Source organism: Antennarius striatus, chromosome 9, assembly GCF_040054535.1.
Source record: "Antennarius striatus isolate MH-2024 chromosome 9, ASM4005453v1, whole genome shotgun sequence".
Taxonomy (NCBI): Eukaryota; Metazoa; Chordata; class Actinopteri; order Lophiiformes; family Antennariidae; genus Antennarius; species Antennarius striatus.
In genome coordinates this window covers 2845986-2866067 of record NC_090784.1, presented here as the reverse complement: position 1 = coordinate 2866067, position 20082 = coordinate 2845986, and the positions used below count along the sequence as shown (strand labels likewise).

At 42.4% G+C, this 20082-nt stretch overlaps 1 protein-coding gene across 2 annotated transcripts in view; it reads right to left on the bottom strand.

Moving 5' to 3' along the window:
- The window catches only part of enpp2 (ectonucleotide pyrophosphatase/phosphodiesterase 2), a 41815-nt gene that overhangs the window by 5321 nt on the left and 16412 nt on the right, over positions 1–20082 (bottom strand). Inside the window, exons 6-23 of one of the 2 annotated variants that reach the window (XM_068323516.1) lie at positions 19899–19996; positions 19616–19695; positions 17480–17599; positions 16251–16306; positions 11778–11843; positions 10910–10982; positions 10649–10757; positions 9855–9980; positions 9280–9311; positions 9053–9180; positions 6870–6945; positions 6672–6759; positions 6153–6322; positions 2820–2955; positions 2485–2624; positions 1024–1159; positions 510–587; positions 294–426 (exon numbers count right to left, since the gene is read on the bottom strand). In XM_068323516.1, the coding sequence (XP_068179617.1) occupies positions 294–426; positions 510–587; positions 1024–1159; positions 2485–2624; positions 2820–2955; positions 6153–6322; positions 6672–6759; positions 6870–6945; positions 9053–9180; positions 9280–9311; positions 9855–9980; positions 10649–10757; positions 10910–10982; positions 11778–11843; positions 16251–16306; positions 17480–17599; positions 19616–19695; positions 19899–19996 (1845 nt within the window). The remainder of the gene's footprint in view (positions 1–293; positions 427–509; positions 588–1023; positions 1160–2484; positions 2625–2819; positions 2956–6152; positions 6323–6671; positions 6760–6869; positions 6946–9052; positions 9181–9279; positions 9312–9854; positions 9981–10648; positions 10758–10909; positions 10983–11777; positions 11844–16250; positions 16307–17479; positions 17600–19615; positions 19696–19898; positions 19997–20082) is intronic. The other variant, XM_068323515.1, reaches the window with a different exon arrangement.

Here is a 20082-nt window from a genome sequence, read left to right as displayed (position 1 = left end):
ATTTTCATCCCCTTGCCTCCCTGAATATGATGCTATTTGTATTTCGTTTTTCTATCTTATCCGGTTCCTGAGATATGTGCAAAAAATGTCCAAAAGTACAAGGTCAAGGTCATCATTTCATTTTCATCCCCTTTACTGTGCCTTTTCTTTCATCTTTCTATCTAACGGTTTTTGAAGATATTTGGTGGACGGACGTACGAACACACAAACATCACCGCTCTATTACATCACTGCTTCGCGGGCACAAAAATTGTTATACTATTATGATTATTGAATAGATTAGATTTTCTCACTCTTTAATCTTGTCAGACGAGTCTCTCACGCCATCATAGTCGTAGTCAAATATGGGTCCTACAAGCAGATTCATCCCGTTTCGTTCCGTTGCGTATTTTTTCACCAGGGTTCTCTGGAAGTACGTCCAGATCCCTGAGACAGAAGGACAAGAACGTCACAGTAGGACAGTTGGTCCGGGTCTCAGCTGCAGTCGAGGCTGTTCCTGCAGGACTTACTCTTGAACGCAGGATACATGGGAACGGTGTTGGTGATGAGGACGGCATTGTTTTTTTTGTCAACGGTTGAGGACAATTCTGTGAAGGAAAAAGAAAAAGTTAACCAATTAAAGAATGTGTTGACTGGACTCTTCTCCAACATTGTCATGCTTCTGTCATTATACATGATGCATTATTAATTATTCAGTGTAAAATACCTGACGGTATTCATCTGACTAGCAGACGACTATCCCAAATATTTAACTTCAAATGAAATTGAGTGTCATCCACATAACTGAATAGAATTATTTGCTGCACTTCAGTATTTAAACCTACGTGAGTCAGAATGCATTTCATTGGTCACGTTATTACAATATCTACACCTTTAACTCTGACCTGAAGTCCTATTAATCCATCTGGACCGTTAGAAATGAGAAATACTGTCTTTATAATATGGTAAAAACCAACAACAACACAGGATAAAGTCTTCAGAAGAACGGCTGACAGAACGAGCAGCAGGGCAGGGGTGACGTACGTGGAGGGTAGAGGAAGGCGTAGGCAATCTGTTTGTCTGCCCGGTATCTGGTGCAGGACTGGCTGTGGACTGGAGGGACTCTGCTGTCAGGCCTCACACAGTTGGACAGAGCCTCAGGCAGAGGAGACACTTCTACCTGGAGGACACACGGAGGACTTACAGTAGGTCCACTGGTCGTGACCGGTGGGAAGAGGATGATGTTCACGGCCAGCAGGGGGCGCTTCAAGCACACTGCTAAAACAAGTCTGTGATAACTCATAACTTATTGTGGCGTGTATCCACTCCAGAAACAATTCTGGAATTCAAGGACCAGCAGAGCAAATGTTTTGTGTTAAATTCACAGAACAGGGTAATAACCGTCAACATTTAATAGTTTTCTATGGAATACACACAGAACAATGCTTTCACCCATAACTTTGCTACGGTCAGACTATCTCGGGAATCAATACTAAATTAACTGCTAGCAAATAATGAGGTTGTGAACAAGAACACACTTTGCTCTTATTTTTTTTCCTAATGGTTGATGCTCCATACTTGTGCAACAGACTGAAAGGAAACTCAGAAATACTCAGAAATAAAGTAGTCCTCATCTGTTCACCGCCATCCTGATGCAAAGTCTAGTGAAGTTATGTGGTAAACAAACTATTTTTGGAGCTTTTGAACTAAACATTATGGTCTCATTCTACTGAATGACTAAATAACATGTTCAAATATCATTTAACAAATAACAAAAAACATCAGTGTATCACAAAAATGCTGAGGAAAAATGCTTAAGATGAGAAAAGTTAGTGTAGGATCTGACAACAGGGCTTGATGCAGCATCCATATCAGTTTCCTGTCTAAGCACAGAGTAGATAAGCTTGAATAGGAAGGCACAGACATTCCAAACACCTTCCAGGGTGCATGTAAATGCTTTTAGCTGAGAAGATTTGTGAATATTCAGATCACTTGTGGATGTTTGAACGTCTGGAGAGCTTGACTTCACCGTATGAGCTGTATTGTACGTTTATTTTTAGCTGCTTTTATTTTTTGAACTCTCTAAACCCATGTGCTCCAGAATTGTTTCATAAAGTGTCCAACTTCACGTGACTCCCCATCAACAGGTGGGGGCTTTAACACGTTACAGCCCAAACCTTGAAATAATTGCCAGAAAAATCTTTTTGAAATTTTTGAAAATAAAAGTCTCCAAAAAATTACAAAAATTTGTATGTATGAGCTTTAATTTGTAAAGTTAAGTCTTAATCCAGATTTCTTTTGCACATAGAAAATGCAGGTGCGTGTGTCTGATTGTATATATCAGGTTTTTCAGGGGAACATGTCAAATCTATGGCATTTTAGTATCAAATCCTGAAAGGCCAAGTCGATCAAGTATGATACGGTTGGTTTTATAGGGTTACGGATGAACAGGCAATCTGTATGATGAAGTTCAACCAAGGAAGAGAGCACAGGATGAAGGTGTACCTGTCTGCTGACGGTGAATGACGTCCAGAGAGGCATAGACAGAGCCTCGCTGTAGCCGCTGATGTAGTCACTGTGGTGGAGGATGGAGTATTTGGTACGGAAGAGAACAGCAGGTCGACCATGTGGAAGGTTTCTGCTGTCTGAGAGAGGAGGACACACAGCAGAGGAACCACGGGTGCGGATCAGGACAGGTTTCACCTCAGTTTACACTGAAGAGAACAAACAGCATCAACGGGGTCGCTCATGGTCATGGTTCACCATTTCAACTTTCATGTTAAATATTATAATTCATTTTATATAGAGAGACAGACTGAGTGGCCTCGTTAATCACTGACCATCAATGGCTTGCCTTAGTCGCTGGTTTAGCTCCTCCACTTTGTTCTGTAAGAGACAGAGCCACAGTGACTCCAGGTTATAGCCTCGTACAAGGGTCACTTTCAAACCTCTCTGGCCCCTACTTTTTACACGAAACTGCAAAAAGATTGGAGATTGAAACAATCTCTTGCCAGAGATCTACATGGGAATCACAAACAGAAGAAATAATGCAGAGAAGGGCCGGGTCAAACTCACGTCCAACACAAGCAATGTAGAAAGATAGTGGTGAAAATACACCAACATTGTTTTGAGTGAGGAGGCTGATGAGAGAAAATGCCTTTGTGACAGATTGTGTCTGATCTGAACTGACTGGAGGTGAGTTGACTCCAGCCCTGCAGCAGGAAGCAGAGAAGCAGCTGTCTAGATCTAGTAATTAGATCCAGCATTTATTACACACCAAACAGTGTCATTGACAGTCATGCACACATGATCACATATACATATGATTGGCCCATGCACATGATTATTTTGTTTGTTTTTTACAACTTGAATTCGATAAACCAGCTACACTACATTTACATTATTTTCCGCATTATAAGACGCGCTGTTGGTTTTTGAGAAGATTAAAGGCTTTTAGGTGTGCCTTATAGTGCAGAAAATACTGTAGTCTAGATGAAAACAAACAAACCCTGCATAGACCTGGCTGTAAACATGGTGATACCCCCACCATAGTGGGGGTATCACATGTCTGTCCAGGCTTCCAAGCCCATGTCCAACCCCTCCACAAAGTGTCTTTGAATCAATCATGTCTGTGTAATAATTCACAATTTAGCTAAATTCTAGATTAGTACCAAAATACAGTGTGTTTTATTATCCCCTTATGTCAGGTGTGTCCAAAATCCAGTCTGAGGGCCAGTGAAGGCCCAAGATCAGATGTTATATGGTCCGCACGCTTTGCCTAAAAATGTGTTACACTTGGCCCACCATACAGCACAGAAACTGAGCATGCAGTTCCTTTTCTCAGCTTATGGAGAAAGCGTTGTATAACGGACATCTGTCAACTGCCATAAACCTTCAAAGAAGAAGACTGAATGATAAACCAATCACAGCCTGTGTTGTAAGATACTGGTACTCTTGCTGGGAGGGTTTAACTCTCCAGAGAGCTCCACAGGGGTTCGCAGCCCACTCTTCGCTGTCTGAATGAAGTTTGGTCTGATCTGATACTGTTAAAATTTTTAGAGGCTAAAACATACAACACGCTATCCAAGAGCAGCCATGTTGAAAAATGGAAGGAAATCAAGTACAGGCTGAATCTGACGGTGTAATCTATCCCAACAATGTGAGGAGGTTACACAGCACAACCACACTGCTGGGATTTTGTTCTTTTAATGGAGAAAGTGGACAATTTTTGTCTAAAAAGGACAACGATGAAAGAACTGTCAAACGCTGAATGGATGAAAGACAGTTATTTGGGTGACAGAACAAAACATCTAGTATCTCAATGTCGGCCTTCAAGGAAAAGATGTAATCGATCTAACTAGCTGCACACATCATGCCTTTAGGACAACGTTTCCAGAGACACTGGTCGCTCACAGAGCCCTGAACCACATATTTCCAGCTCTGCGTGACGTCATGGTGACAGTACGGGTTTACAAACCAATCGGTTTACAGCCGTTATTGTACCCCTCGTTGGTGGGTTCAACAAGATTCTGCCACTATCAAAAAAGATGTGTTTTTACTCTTCTCACCGTTGGACACTGTTTCCAGACAGGCACACATTTACTAAGAACATGACTTGTTTGGCTCCACAGATTTGTGTCAGGACACTTTGTCTGTTCTGAACCTGAACTGCTTGAGATCACGACCAAGTGACTCCCACCTACAAGACATTTTGCTGTCCTCCAACCACACCTTCCATACGTCCTGAGATCCAGTGCTCTGGTTCTCTCTTCACATTGGTGTCAGTGGTTCACTGTTGTTGTGTCATCAGACCAGACTGAGCTCCTGGGGCAACAGCAGCTCTGTCCACTCATTGGACGGGGACCGGAGGGTCGGTGTTTCAAGACTCGTGTCGGGCAAAAAAAAATTGTAGTGTGAGCTGACAGTGGGAGGTGTCAGCTCACCTTCCGAGCACTGCCGAGGCACCCTTGAGCAAGGCACTGTCCCCTTAACAAGTTGCTCATTAGGGTGCACCACGAAGAAGCTGCCCGCCACTCTGCCTCCCCCTCACCTGCATGCCTACAGGCCCCTTGTGTGTCTGCGTGTGTGCTACGGGCCTGTATCCACTATACCACTAACCACCAGTGTGTGCTAGAGTGGAATAACAATTTCACTACGAGGATTAATAAAGTAAATTACATTTACATGTCGGTTATCGTACACAGTTCTATTTTCCCCCAAGGTTCTGTTTGCTTCTGCTGGAATTTCAGAGAACTCTTGTGTCCTGATGTGTTCATTTGAAAGATTACATTTGCTAACTTCATTGTTTGTTGTATATGGATGAAAATATTAAAAAACACAACATTTATGTGCACATTTGTTTTAAATATTATCATCAGGGACTGTTGGCCCTTGGACACGTTCAAATTTTCAAATCCGGCCCTCCTTACGAAATGTTTGGACACTCCTGCCCTTTGGGGATTCCTCGGCACAAAATCACCCTGTCCCAGCCTGTAGGGGAGCATCATTTATGTAGAAGGGCATGAAATCATAGAGACACATTTCAGCTTCTATTGTTTAAGCTGTCCCTGTTACTGCAATCGTGTTCTGAGAACAAAAAGTGATTCAAGGACAAACATGCAGAACTCGATCCTCAGATGAAGAGGAGGATAATTAACTGTCAGTTATCTAAAACAATTTGGCGCCTGCATCAAATAACATGATACAAACAAGCAGCAAAACTCAACACTGTAATTGTTAACCTGACAAGTTAGAAGAAACCATTCAAGGGAAACAATCAAATGTTTACCTACTTATTTAATGGTCTGGCTGGCCTGAGAACTTCATAGATAACACCAGTGTACCCGCTAGCGACTCTACTTGCATAAGAAATCGTTTCTAGTCTACTTGTACATCAAACACTGCAGAAATCTTGTGTCAGATTATCATAGTTTAATTATATTTTCTCCTCTAATTCTAATAGCAGTATACTTCAGTAAATTTACCTGCTTTCAGCCAACTACATTGGATTAAGTGAATTATGGCAGTTGATGACAATCACAATGTTGTTGTTTTCACTCTTTGATCGCTAGTCCAAGTGAGTTGACAGATTAGCCAATCTCCTAAAGACTAATCTGTCTGCTTAGTCTAGAGGACGCTGGACGCAGGTCTGCCACTCAGGCAGCATGGCTGACCTTGTCTTCACAGCTGCAGCCCAAGTTGTCTGTTCCTGCAGGAAGAAGACCAGAGACGGCTGGCCTGGACAGCTCCTCTGGTAGAGAGGGTCTGTAGGGAGGGGATCTGAGCAGGTGGTTCAGACTACCATGGGTTCCATTATTGGGGGCTGGTTTTAGACCCAGAAGATCTGAGAGGGAGGAAAATCAGCTTTAGTTTCCCCTGAAGAACAAGAGTCATCTAAAGACAATACACTCTTTATATCATTTCAGAGTCACCTTTAAAGTCATCCCTTCATGGAAAATTCCATGAAAGTAAATGAAAATTGTAGAATAATACGAAAAGGCACAACTCTTTACTTCACTGAATATATGTGTAACATTTGTTGAAGCTAGAAATGTGTAGTTGGATATATTCCAGATGAGAAGTTAAAACAGATGGATGGATACGATACATCGCCTGACATTTTGGTTTCAGGGAATCATAAATAGAGAGCTAGTGGTTATTAATTATAGTCTGAATAACAATATCTTTCTTACCACACATGACATTGTAAAGTTCAATGTTTTCAAAAGCTGGGGCTTTGGTCTTGAATTTAAATGCAGGTCCGTACCCTAAGAAAATAGTCTGGAAATGAAAGTTGACACATAAAATTATTAGTCCTAAAAAACAAGTGTCATCTGACCTGAGCTGGATACTGATGATGTCTTAATGCCGCAGTAGATTTTAAAGAGTACCTGCATGCTGTTGATCTTGTTGTCGTATCCATGGTCACCAGAGAAGCCACAGTGTCTCTTCCCTTCAGGAACCTTCCTGTGATTATGAAACAGACAATAATAATCGGATGGATCACACTCTAAATTCAAGATACAGTCAATGCATTTATTAAATGTGATTTCTGATAGTGGTTCAACTGAACATTTATATGTTTATTTCTTCTCAACACCTGCTGTCCTCTCTATCCTCCAACCATCAGCACCACCAGCAGTAACATCACTGACAGGCTTGGAACTGTTACAGCCACAACTTGATGTGTCGCTGTAGTAGAACCAAGCTCTGCTGACCTATGAGGGCTCAACTAATGTGTGTGTAGAAGCAATATATCAAGACTATTGTTTATTGGATTTTCAAAATTGTGTGTTAAATGACCCACTTGGTCATTTAACAATTGAAGTTCTCCTCTCCCGCAGTTAACATACTAAAGCAGCATGACAACTCCAGACTGGTACTGACATGGCCATGTTCACACACATGCACACTCACACACACACACACACACACACACACACATGCACACACATGCACACACACACACACACACACACACACACACACACACACACACACACACACACACACACACACACACACACACACACACACACACACACACACACACACACACACACATACAAGTCATTAGTGAGGTGGTTTGTTTTTGCTGTCAGCCCTGATGACCTCATGCTGCAGGTTGTCTCTGATTGGCTGCAGTAAGACCTTTCAGTTCTGTACATCAAACATCTGTCAGAGTTCAGAGTCAACATGTCATCAGTGCCTCAGCAGCTGCACTTATGAAAGACTCTGGGTTTCTTTTCACATGTGTAGGACTCATGCAGGCACATCTTAAAACGTTTCAGCTCTACAGTGTGTGTTAATGAAGCGTTGACAGCAGCCTGTGTCGCAAGATGTGCAGCAAACGGCTCCACAGAGGGCTGGGCTGAAACACCACATCAGCACTGAATATCAAATATTACTGCGGTTTTTAGTCACAGATGGGGCAACAGATGGAAACTGCTTTTACTTTTCCACCAACTTCACAGGATTTCACAGTGGGGGCTCTCCATGTAGAGAGCCAACCGTCTCCTCTGAACAGTTGGTGTGGAGATGTGTCTGCCACGAGAACCAGTGTGATTTATCTGGGCTGTTTGCTCTCCATTTCTGAGGCTGGTGACTCTGATGAACTTCTCCTCAGGAACTGAGGTGACCCTTGGTCTTCTGTTTTCTGGGGCGGTCCTCATGTGAACCAGTTACATCATAATGCTTGATGGTTTTTCTGCCACTGAACTTGAAGACACAGTTCTGAAAGTCATGATGGACTGTCATTTCTCTTTAGTTAGCTGATTGGTTGTTGCCATAATATGGATTTTAACATTTGTAAAATAGAACTATTAACTGTAACTAACTGAACAACACAGCCAATGGTTCCAACCCCAATGAGAAGACAAGAAAATCCACAAATGACCCTTCACAAAGAACATCTGTGGAGTGGAAACTACTTCAGGTGACGACTTCAGGAAGCAGAGAGAAGAAACAGGGTTTGCAAAGCTGTCATCAAAGCAAGAATCTAAAATATAACATGATATCGTTCTTTCACAATCTGCTACACAATTCCACATGTCTTGCTTTACATTTTGGTGTCTTCATTTTGTGTGTTCAATGTAGAAAGTTGGATTGTTAGCGTAGATTACAGCACCAGACCAAGGCTGGATAATTAGTCCTATTGTTAAATGAACTGTGAAGAGATATTCACTATTTGTTAGTTGTACTGTATGTACTGTTGCTGGTTTTCAATCTTTATATTACAGTGAGTAAGAGACACCACTCATAGCAGAGCGAGTTAACATTAGAAGTCACCCTTATTTAAGTCATGTATATGGTTCATCATTTTTACAGAAATACAACTTTTCCAGTGATTCAAGATTCAAGTATTTGTGGAACCCTCTGTTAGAGCTCTGGAAGAGCATTAGAATCCATGATAGATGCTGTTAGAGGAGGAAAAATTGACGACTTCAGTGCCTGTCCTGGTAGGCTCTGATTACCTCTGTATGAGTCAAACGTCTTTTACTCATTCAATAGAGCTTCAAAATATTTTATGTTAATTTTTTAAGTATTTATCTTTCATGCAGTGATGGACTCGTACCTGGCGACGTGCCACTTCCTGTCCACCAGCAGGTGAATGTCTTCAATGCGCCGGTTGTTGGCGTAGTGCAGCCTCTTAGGCAGATGCTGCTTCAGGTACGGCTTGAAGTGCTGGTCTGCCTTCTTACACTGGAACAAAGCATCCTTCATTAGTCGTCAGGTCTGACAGGACTCTCCTCTTGGTGAATTCTACAAGCCATCTAAGGTCCATGTCTGCCGTGCACTTACTGTCAGATTGGCAACAACAGCCTTGGGGTCATCTGAACAAAGAAAAGAGGCACAAAAATAAGATAAGATAAGATAAGATAAGATACGATACGATACGATACGATACGATACGATACGATACGATAAGATAAGATAAGATAAGATAAGATAAGATAAGATAAGATAAGATAAGATAAGATAAGATAAGATAAGATAAGATAAGATAAGATAAGATAAAATAGCTTTTTCTTTAAAATTCTGAAGTTACCAAGGGACACTTCACTCCCAGAGTGAGATGAGTGCAAGGAGATGATATATGGCAGATAGAAAGACATGCTGATCTCTACATCCCCCTGCATTATAGAAATAATAAATCCATAATAGAAAAAATAAATGCATCCATTGAAATGTTTGTTTCATGGGAAGAAGATGAGACAAACAGGAAAAAAACTCTAAATTGCTCTAAATTGAGTGATTTCTGCATCATCAAGTGACAAAAATTGTAAAGGACGTTCAATAAACATCTGTAGAACAGAAAACGAAAGAAAAGATTAAATAAGTCAGAAAAAACTCAATGTAATACACTTTTCTCTCACATTTATGGTTGTTGGGATATCTCGACCGTATTCTGCCAAGAGACCCAGGGATTAGGATGATGTCATCAATGTTGGTCATGTAGTTACTGAGGAAGTCAGTGCGTTCACAGTGGGCCTCTTCCATACCTGAGAACAAACAGGTGTGATGTATTCAGGTGTTTGTGTTCAGTTGTTTCAATGTTCTAAAGCACATCTCCATTTCCTCCTATCAGCTGCTGCAAAACTCCCAAAATGTTCTGTAAACTAAGAAACGTGGTTGACTCTCCACTGATATACAGCCACCTGGATAATAAATATTCATTTAAACTGTTGGATTACATTGAAAAATAATCTAAATGCTTACCTTTGTTATCCTTATTCTGAAACAGAGGCTTATTCTGACAACTTCACCATCTGTAATGTTTATTATTGCAGCAGCAGAGCCTAGTTTGCCCTCTGGAACCTAACCCCATCACTCCCCACACATGTATTTACATGGATATATGGGGAGTGATGAGCAAACTTCTTGAACCCCCTGACCAGAGCCTGGTGATTCTGAGGTGGTGGTGGGGCTGAAAGGGCAGAAAGAAAAAGCAAACGGGGCAGGGGCAGCACCGTCAGGCAGAGGGGTAGATGGGAAACTGGTGCTAGGTCAGCCAGATCGGGAGGTGTGTGTTGTGATAGCTCCAGTACACTCCTCTATAATACATAGAGCCACAGTGTGTGTGTGTGTGTGTGTGTGTGTGTGTGTGTGTGTGTGTGTGTGTGTGTGTGTGTGTGTGTGTGTGCGCGCGCGTGTGTGTGTGTGTATTTACCATGATCCCCCACCAGGATGATGTTGACACATCGATGGAGCTTCATCTGCTTCAGGCCGTCCATCAGCTGGCCCACGATCCGGTCAACCACCCTGAGAGGATTGTTCAACTGAAACACAAAACCGGAGTGAAAGTTTGTCAGGTGTGTTTTGATGACACACACACACAAACCATGTGGCTGTGTTTGTGTACGTCTGTGTGTGTGGCCTGTGCCCTTTACTGTGTGCTTCATATGCAAAGCCAAACGCAGGCAGGACTCACCTCAGCGCTCATGGGTCCCATTTTGTGTCCGTATGTGTCCGGTTGTTCAGAATGCATGGCGTAAACGTAAGGCCTGAAGGGAGACAATTACATGAAGTTAATCACCGATATCAACTTCCTGTTTACTAAATCAAGTTAGAAGATGATAGGTATCATTTGGTGGAAAGAAAGTAAGACCTTAGTTAGAAAATAACAAAATGCAATCCATTAATCTGTGGTTCTTCACCTCTTTGGATTGTGTTACCCTCAGAGAAAAGTCCAGTCCAGCTGGGGACAACAGTTCCCCACGAGTTCATTAGTAATTTTTACAAAAAAAAGTTTAAAAAAAAAATAATTTAAACTTCTGCATTGTGTTCGGTAGAGTAGGAAGTTCACCTGTAGTTTTATTAGCTGTTGGTGTTTGTGATGTTGATTTTTGTTTCAGTGCCCCGAGCGGCACTAATAAATACGTTATAAGATGAGTACAAATATTTTGTTGAATTATTATTGACATACTGTCTTTGCTATATGACCTATTTAAGTTACTATATCAAGAGGAAAACTCTGAGTCCTATGATGTGGAGGAATGACATTGTGAAGCTTTATTGAAACAACTTGGGTCGACCAGACTATTGACATATTCATATGAAAATCCTCTATTTTGAGTGTGAAACTAATAGTCTAAGAATAAGGCAAATTATTATCATTAAAAACAATTTTAGTTCTGTTATATAACTTTGTTCTGTGTCTTTCAGTGACATTACTTTCATTTTATTCAACAATGATATGCTTTCATTGGGAAAATCCAGCTTGTACTGGATTCCGTTATCAGCTCCTCAGAATTAACAAAGACAAAGTGAGACAGAAGGAAGGAACAGACTGCTTTCACCTCTCCCCCTCAGGAAGGTGGAGCCACTGGAGCATGGTCAGTATCCGTCTCTCCAGCGGGATCGCACTGAAACACAACACACACCATGGAGTCAACACCGGAGCTGCCAGGGAAAAGGAATTACAATATTTTCCACATTGTAAAGGGCATCTAAGAGCCTTTAATTTTCTAAAAAAGTGAAAACGCGCCTTATAATCCAGTGCGCCTTACAGTGTGGAAACTACAGTACTGTAATACACTGTGATTCTGGTTTCAGTGTTGCCTGCGTGAACAATTAACCCATTAAACTCCAGACTGCTCCTTTACTCTCTCAGAGCCTCATTAAGCTGAGAGCTGTGGAACAGAATTTAACGGCCCCTGACTGTTTAAAGCGTGTGGACGTCAAAGGCTGCCTGTGTTGTGACGGGGCCACCGACCAAGCTGCTGGCTGTCAGACAGCCCACAGCTGTCAACCATCACACAGAACAGAGGCCCCGAATGGTGCCAGACGCATGGGGCAGGGGGGGAGTTGGAGGTGGGGGTCCGGTCACACTGTACTAACAGGCTGCAGGCTCCTGTCCTCATGTACTTTGGTGTTAATACTTACCATAAAGCATTTTCTCCTCTTATTCTATTTCATCCTTCCTGTCTTTCTCCTCCCTTGTTCTCTGTTTTTGTGGTTTTGGGGGGTGGGGAGGGGGGACCTCCCAGTAAGCTGTCAGCATTTAGCAACAATCCCTGCTCCCCATTACCACGTCAGCCCCAGTGTGGTGCATCTTGTAATGTGATATCAAAAGGCTTTCACTGGAATTCCCAGACGTCCACTTTTGCTCTCCTTTCTCTTTATTACCTTGCAAATAGGGTCTTGTTTTCATCCGTGTTTGTGGAATTATGCAAAACGGAGTAAAATGCTCCCCACAAACACTCCACAGACCTTTGGGGAGTGTTGTGCATGGGTCACTAAATGTTGCTAAATGTTGGTGTGGACCAAGAGAGACCTATCAAGGAAAAATTACTGAATGTATTTCCATAAAACTATGTGGAGGGGTAAGAACCGCCTTTGACGGGGCCCCCTGATGAGATATGTGGTGGGTACTGTGGGAGGTTGTAACCGAAGTGAGAGTGATGTCTGTGTTCTCAGGCACATTTCTGTGGGAGATGTACTCCACCAAAAGACTAGCCTTCGTTCTATTTGTGATAAATATGGGCCTCATCCCAAACTGTAATGGTGTTGAGTGGGACAGTCCACCCGTGAACTTCAGTTTGCACTAGAGTGGTTTGCAGATTTAACATGAAGCAGCCAGTATGTGAGTCAGCACCACACTTCTCTGCTGGAGAACTGTGGAGCGCCCCCCTCTGGTTCTGACCTACACTGCTGATCCAAGCAAAGTTCTTGTTTGTCACTGATGGGGTAGTGGTGTGTGAGATGGCATTGTAACGGACTACCTTGGTGAAAATGGAGCTGAGTCAGACTGCCAAGCTCTTGATTTAACAATTAATCTGCTTTCCAATCCTGGGCTGAGTTTTAGAGAACGGATGGGCAGCTCAGATATTTGTGGAGCCCAAAACACTGCAGCTCTTCAACCTGTACATGGGATTTTTGAGCTTCTTTGGTTCTGTGGTTAGGAGTCCTCCCCTGACTAGACTCCTGGCCCAGTCCAACTGGGAAGAGGTCTTGAGATGGAGCCAGAACCTGCTGGACTGACTGTATGTATCTTGGGGCTAACACCTCTGGTTTCCCTCAGGCTAGGTACAAAGTAGTTGTGGGTAAACAGGTGTCTGGAGTACAGTGGTCAGTTGGCTTCTACCGTGACCCAACTGTGGATGGGGTAAGAATTGATAGATGGAAAGACGGACATAAATATTAAGGATTTGACTACTTTATAACGAAACCCACAGACAGGAGATTCAAAAAGCAGCTATAGGCAGACAGCAGCTAACTCAAAGTCTGTAAATCACCCATGAATTAACTAACCTAATCTATTGACCCTGACTGACCGATTGAAATGTGGTGGGTAGTTTATCGCCATGATAAAACATCATCAGAGTCATTCATGGAGTAGTATTGTGCTGGTGATGTTTAAGATTTTCCATCTCAAGGGGATCTCTGAGTGAAAATGTTTTTTTATTGTTTAGTGAATATAGATAATACCCTGGATTTGTGGGATTAAAACCATTTGTTAAAAACATGTCCAACATGTTAGCTCTCATTTATCGCTTATATTTATGACATACACTCCATTATTATTGTTAGCAGACACATGTCTGGTAGACATCCTCTGTGGAGGCCTGTCCAGCCTTTGCAGAGTGTCATTCCAGCTCTACTCTCACATATCTGTCAGTGCCAAGTGTAATAAAACCACACTGTGGCCCCCCTGGTCCTATAGGGTGGTGGGTCCGTGACCCTGGTTCACAGAGGTATACTGCATAGTGTAAACAGGCCCATTTGCACAAATTGCTGTAAAAACAACTCAACGCCATCTCTCTACTGAGATCCGCCATCCCCTCCATCAAAGCCTTCTCTGTGCTGATAGATGTGGGCTGCTTTGTGTTCCACCAGCTATAGGTTTAAAGCAGCAGGAATAGGAACGGGCTTATTCTGATGACTTTTACTAGCCAATCATTTACGACCCCCAGTCTTCACTTACAGAACAATGCATCTGCTGAGCTTCTGAGGACACACAGCATGTTCCTTTAAAATTCACCCTCCTAGTTCACTTTATTAATAGGAAATAAGAACAATGCCATGTAGACTCAGGTCCTCATTTAGTATTGAGGACATAATCTAAATCAACAACCAGAAACAGTCCCCAAGCACTAGACTCTACAGGGAACAGGACATTGATTTTATCATCTAATTTGCAGAAACTACTCATGGTTGTAAAGCCTCCAATATCAACATGGGTCACGAGCCACAGGGCTCAATTTTGGTTATTCAGGAATGTGATGGTCCAACGTGCCAGTGTGGATAAATTACAACAAACAGAGCATTCACTAAAGCAAACAAGCTATGTCTGCCTCCCTGACAGAAGTGTTTGTAATCTGTGATTCACATATTTGGTAATGCGAACAAATTATTTCAAACTGCAGGAAACAGTTTACATGTCCTGACTGCATCAGTGGGGAGAAGGTGGGGAGAAAGTGAGGAGGTGGTAGGGAGAAGGTGAGGTAAAGGTGAGGAGAAGGTGGGGAGATGGTGGGGAGAAGGTGGGGAGGTGTTGGAGAGAAGGTGGGGAGGTGGTAGGGAGAAGGTGAGGAGAAGGTGGGGAGAAGGTGGGGAGATGGTGGGGAGGTGTTGGGGAGAAGGTGGGGAGGTGTTGGAGAGAAGGTGGGGAGGTGGTAGGGAGTAGGCGAGATAAAGGTGAGGAGAAAGTGGGGATAAAATGGGGAGAAGGTGAGGAGAAGGTGGGGAGAAGGTGAAGAGAGGGTGAGGAGATGGGGAGTCTTCTGTGATGCTCATGAGACAGTGACTACTGTTAGTGGTTATTTGTATTAGTGCCATCTGAGCTTCCTGCACCATGTAGTAAATGAAGAAAAGGTTTAATTGTGAAGACATTCAAATGTTGCATAAATGTTTGTAAAAAACAACAACTAAGCCCTCATCAATGATAGACCTTTTCCAGTCCCTCAAAAAATGTGTCTTTAGTAAAAAGAGGACTTTCTTTCCAGACTTATGTCATTTATCACATATTTTATTGTGACTGAAGCAGGTGTTTGAAGCATCTGTTCTTTGTTGAAGTGAATAAAATGGTTTTGCATTTTTGTTATAAAGTCAGGCTACTGCCCATAATGTAAAAGCATGTGTTATGTCTTACTACAGTCTTTAAATTCACACAACAAATGCTGAGATAGAATCAGAGAATAGATGTGACACAACTTTATACAACAAAACAGACAAAAAACAATAAAGTAATTGTGTAATTGTGTTGATTGTAACGAACCGGTGCATGCATTTATTTAAGCAGGTCAGATTGTTCTAATGGTGCATTTGCATGTCTCACTAAAAGCAGTCCTAACAGCAGCTCATTGGGATGGTTCTGTAAGAAGTCTTAAGGTCAGCAAAGCAGGGAACGTCAGAATGACCCTCAGATCAACAGTTTATGTTAGATTTTAAAATCCTACTGTTGGTCTGTACAACACGATATGGTCTCAGGCCAAAACACAAAAGATTTATTTGTATTTATTTGCTTCAGAGAAAAACAGTCAGGTATTGCACCAGGGTACTGGACTACTCCATCTGCAGTCCAGTCCTGTCCCACGTTCAGGATGTGTGCCACACACAGCAAATCAACAACAGACGTCTCTGACTGTCAAGGAACTGAAGTCATATATAGAGGACAGGGACACGGTTCCCCTGTAAAAATAACGGGCTTTGTCTGTCTCAAGCGTTTACTGACTGTCTATAAAGAATTTATGACATTGGCTTGTAGAGACGAGGCTGTGAAGTGTATTCAGGTAAACAGATCTGAATGAAAGTCAGAAATAAAAACTTACACAGGCCAGAAGAAGGTAGCAGCTTTCACTCCCTGTTTGAGTGCTGTGATCCAGATCTAGGAGATAAACAGTATAACCTCATTTATCAGTCTGGAAGAGTGAATGAGTGTGTTAGAGTAACCTAAGAAGGATCTCATTTTGTTTGTGTGTGTGTTTGTGTTTGTGTGTGTGTGTGTGTGTGTGTGTGTGTGTGTGTGTGTGTGTGTGTGTGTGTGTGTGTGTGTGTGTGTGTGTGTGTGTGTTTGTGCGTGTGCGTCTGCGTGTGCGTGTGCGTGTGCGTGTGTGTGTCTGTTTGTGTACCTGCTTTTGGTAGGCTATTCCATCTGACACACAAGCACACAAGTTTTCTTTTTGTTGGCTTTTGCTAACTCTTTAAAAGAAATGGTAATTTCTAGTTAAAATACACTCCTCCTCAGCATTACTCGTTTTTATTCTTTGTTCATTTGAACAACAAATGAAATTGCGGCAGAAATTTGTAACGTTTGTAAAACTCAAAATCAGAATCTGGACAATAATCCACATCAAATTTGGTTTGACTATCTGATCCTATATACATGATCAAAGATTACAAAGAAAGTGTACAACAAACAGAATAGAGCAGAGTAAAGTAGGGTAGGGTAGGGTATGGTAGAGTAGAGTAGAGTAGAGTAGAGTAGAGTAGAGTAGAGTAGAGTAGAGTAGAGTAGAGTAGAGTAGGGTAGAGCAGAGTAGGGTAGGGTAGACTAGAGTAGGGTAGGGTGGGGTAGGGTAGGGTAGAGCAGAGTACAGAAGAGTAGGGTAGGGTAGGGTAGGGTGGAGTAGGGTAGAGTAGGGTAGAGTACAGTAGAGTAGAGTAGAGTAGGGTAGACTAGAGTAGGGAAGGGTAGAGTAGAGTAGAGTAGAGTAGAGTAGAGTAGAGTAGAGTAGAGTAGAGTAGAGTAGAGTAGAGTAGAGTAGAGTAGAGTAGAGTAGAGTAGAGCAGAGTAGAGTAGAGTAGGGTAGAGCAGAGTAGGGTAGGGTAGACTAGAGTAGGGTAGGGTGGGGTAGGGTAGAGTAGGGTAGAGTACAGTAGAGTAGAGTAGAGTAGAGTAGGGTAGACTAGAGTAGGGAAGGGTAGAGTAGAGTAGAGTAGAGTAGAGTAGAGTAGGGTAGGGTAGGGTAGGGCAGGGTAGGGTATTGTAGTGTAGGGTAGGGTAGGATAGGTTACAGTAGAGTAGAGTACGGTAGGGTAGAATAGAGTCAGTGCTTACTGGTTGTCCTCCCCACCAGCGATGGTTGAGTTTCTCTCTGCTCCTTAGGGTGAAGGTGGCGTCGAACACTGGATCATACATGGAGTTACCAATGATACCATGAGACTCTGGGTAGAGACCCTGAGAGAGAACCCTCGATTAGAACATAATACAGACTCTGGGTAGAGACCCTGAGAGAGAACCCACTGAGTTTAGAAAATAATACAGGATTGTAATTTAATCACTTGATTTTTTTTATTTAACCTTTATTTAACCAGGTACTTCATTTGAGAAACAATTCTCCTTTCTAATGACGACCTTGTTATATCCCATACTGAAAAACAGAAAATTCACTCTCAGCTTCATTCACACCTACAGTCAATTAAGTGGTGGTTGAGAGAAAACTGGAGAGAACCCACGCAGACGCAGGGAAAACATACAAACTCCACACAGAAAGGCCCACGGTTGGATTTGAACATTAGTGCTGGATTAGACAGTTTTACTACTTTGTGAATTTATGAATATTTAGTTAATTCTACTTTATTGTGGAAGGAGGTATGCCCTTTCTCTTTCGTTTCATGTCTTTGAAACAGTTTCTGAATGCAGACCACTATGCTATACCCAGGGTGCTAACTTCTGAGGGATTTAGGGCATTATCCCCACATCTTTATCTCTATTGATTGACTTTTCTCCTGGGGGGTGAAGAGGCTAAACCAAGCTTTAATTCACTGAGGTATTCCAACACATTGACGTGAATGACGCGTTGATGTCACTTCCTGGTCATCAAAAGTCAGACACGCCCCTTTATGTTTCATTACTCTGTTTTATTTCATTAAGTCTCTTCGTTAACTCCACCAATAGCTAACATCAAATAGCAAAACAGAGTTCAGTGTTAAGCGGTCAAAAATCTTCTGGGACAGGTGGACAACCCCATTGATAATTAATATAATATGCACTAACAGCAGGTAGTGACAGGAGTTTTGTGACAGGTAGTCTACATTGCTGCTCTAACTTTCATCCTGACCTGAATTGTCCTGAATTGTCTTCAGTTTCCATGTTGGTGAACGTCTCCATGAAAATAAATACACTGTGGGTTCTTTTCCTGCTCAGAAGTTCACAGAGATGTAGAAGAAGAAGTAAAAGAAGGTGGAAATGCTGAAGATGATGCCAGCAGGAAAGATGAAAAGACCACATGAAGTCTGACATCACAGCCAACTGTTCTGAGTCTGAGATGTGATGAGTCATTTTAACATGACTTGACATCTGAATCAACATTTTACAGATGATTGGCATTAAGCTAAATCCTCTTGCTATGTTGGTGTGATCGGACCTTATCCACAGTTCTGAAGCCTAATTAGGACGTCATCATCTTCACCTTCCACATAGAGGCCAGCACAGAAAATTCAATGTTTTTTGTCTTTTTTAAGTTTAAGTTAAATATGAATGTTAAACTGTTCAGAATTTAGGCTCATAGGGTCTGATTAACCTGAAAAAGAGTTAGTCCTGTTGATTGCTTAGTTTTTCATTTTATTTTTTAATTTTGTTTTGTAAATTTCCCCACCCGTCTGTTTTGTTTTTATGGTTTTTGTACAAATCACATTCTAGCTATGCCTACTAATGTCACTACACTACTTCAGTTGCCTGGAATTGTAATGAGTTTAATGAAGTACGGATCCCAGCCTGTCCCAGTTAAATTTGGGTGGAGGCATGGTTTACCCTGGACAATTTGCCCGTTGTTAAGTTCATTTAGAATACCGAACTGGCAGTTGGAGGGTTGTCGGTTCATCTCCGTAACACTGCCGAGGTGCCCTTGAGGAAGGCGCCATCCCCCAACAACTTGCTCTTTGGAGCACCACACTAAGCAGTTGGCCAACACTCTAAAATCACCCTCTGCCTATTTGCATGCTTACAGGCCGTCTTGTTTGTGTGCTAGTGTGCAGGGGCCCATACATATTTACAGAACTCTTCACAAACACTGTGCTGAATTCTCCCTGGCTTGTTATAACGAGTTAAATAGGGTGACAGAAGACGAGCATTACTAAGTAGACAGAACAGAGGCTGACCATTGTAAACTTGCAATTGCTTTTTCTTAATATCACCCTGACAACAAGTGAAATGATCTGATAATTCATTCACCATGAAGTAACTACACCATACCGTAGCCAGTGAGTAGAGGTTGGGGAACGTTTTGGTGGGGTAAACAGGTCGCATGTATGGAGCGTGGGTTCCACATGTTCCTGAAAGCAGAGGAACAGACACACGTGTGATGAAAATATGTATGTTAGGGTACTCCTCCTGTGAATAAACCACCGCATCCGGAGTCTCCCTTCTGGTTGAGGACCAAACATGGGGCCGGAACGTGAGGACATAACACGAGGTACGAACACGAGGAAAGAACACGAGGACAGAACACGAAGACAAACGTTCTTCAGACACTTACTCAGCTTCTCGATGTTGGGAATGACGGTGTTCCCTCTCTTCACATAAGAAGCTCGAAATCCATCCACAGATAGAATGATGAGTGGTGGGCGCACAAACCTGCACACACATGCATACGCACACACACACGCACACACACACACACACACACACACACACACACACACACACACACACACACACAC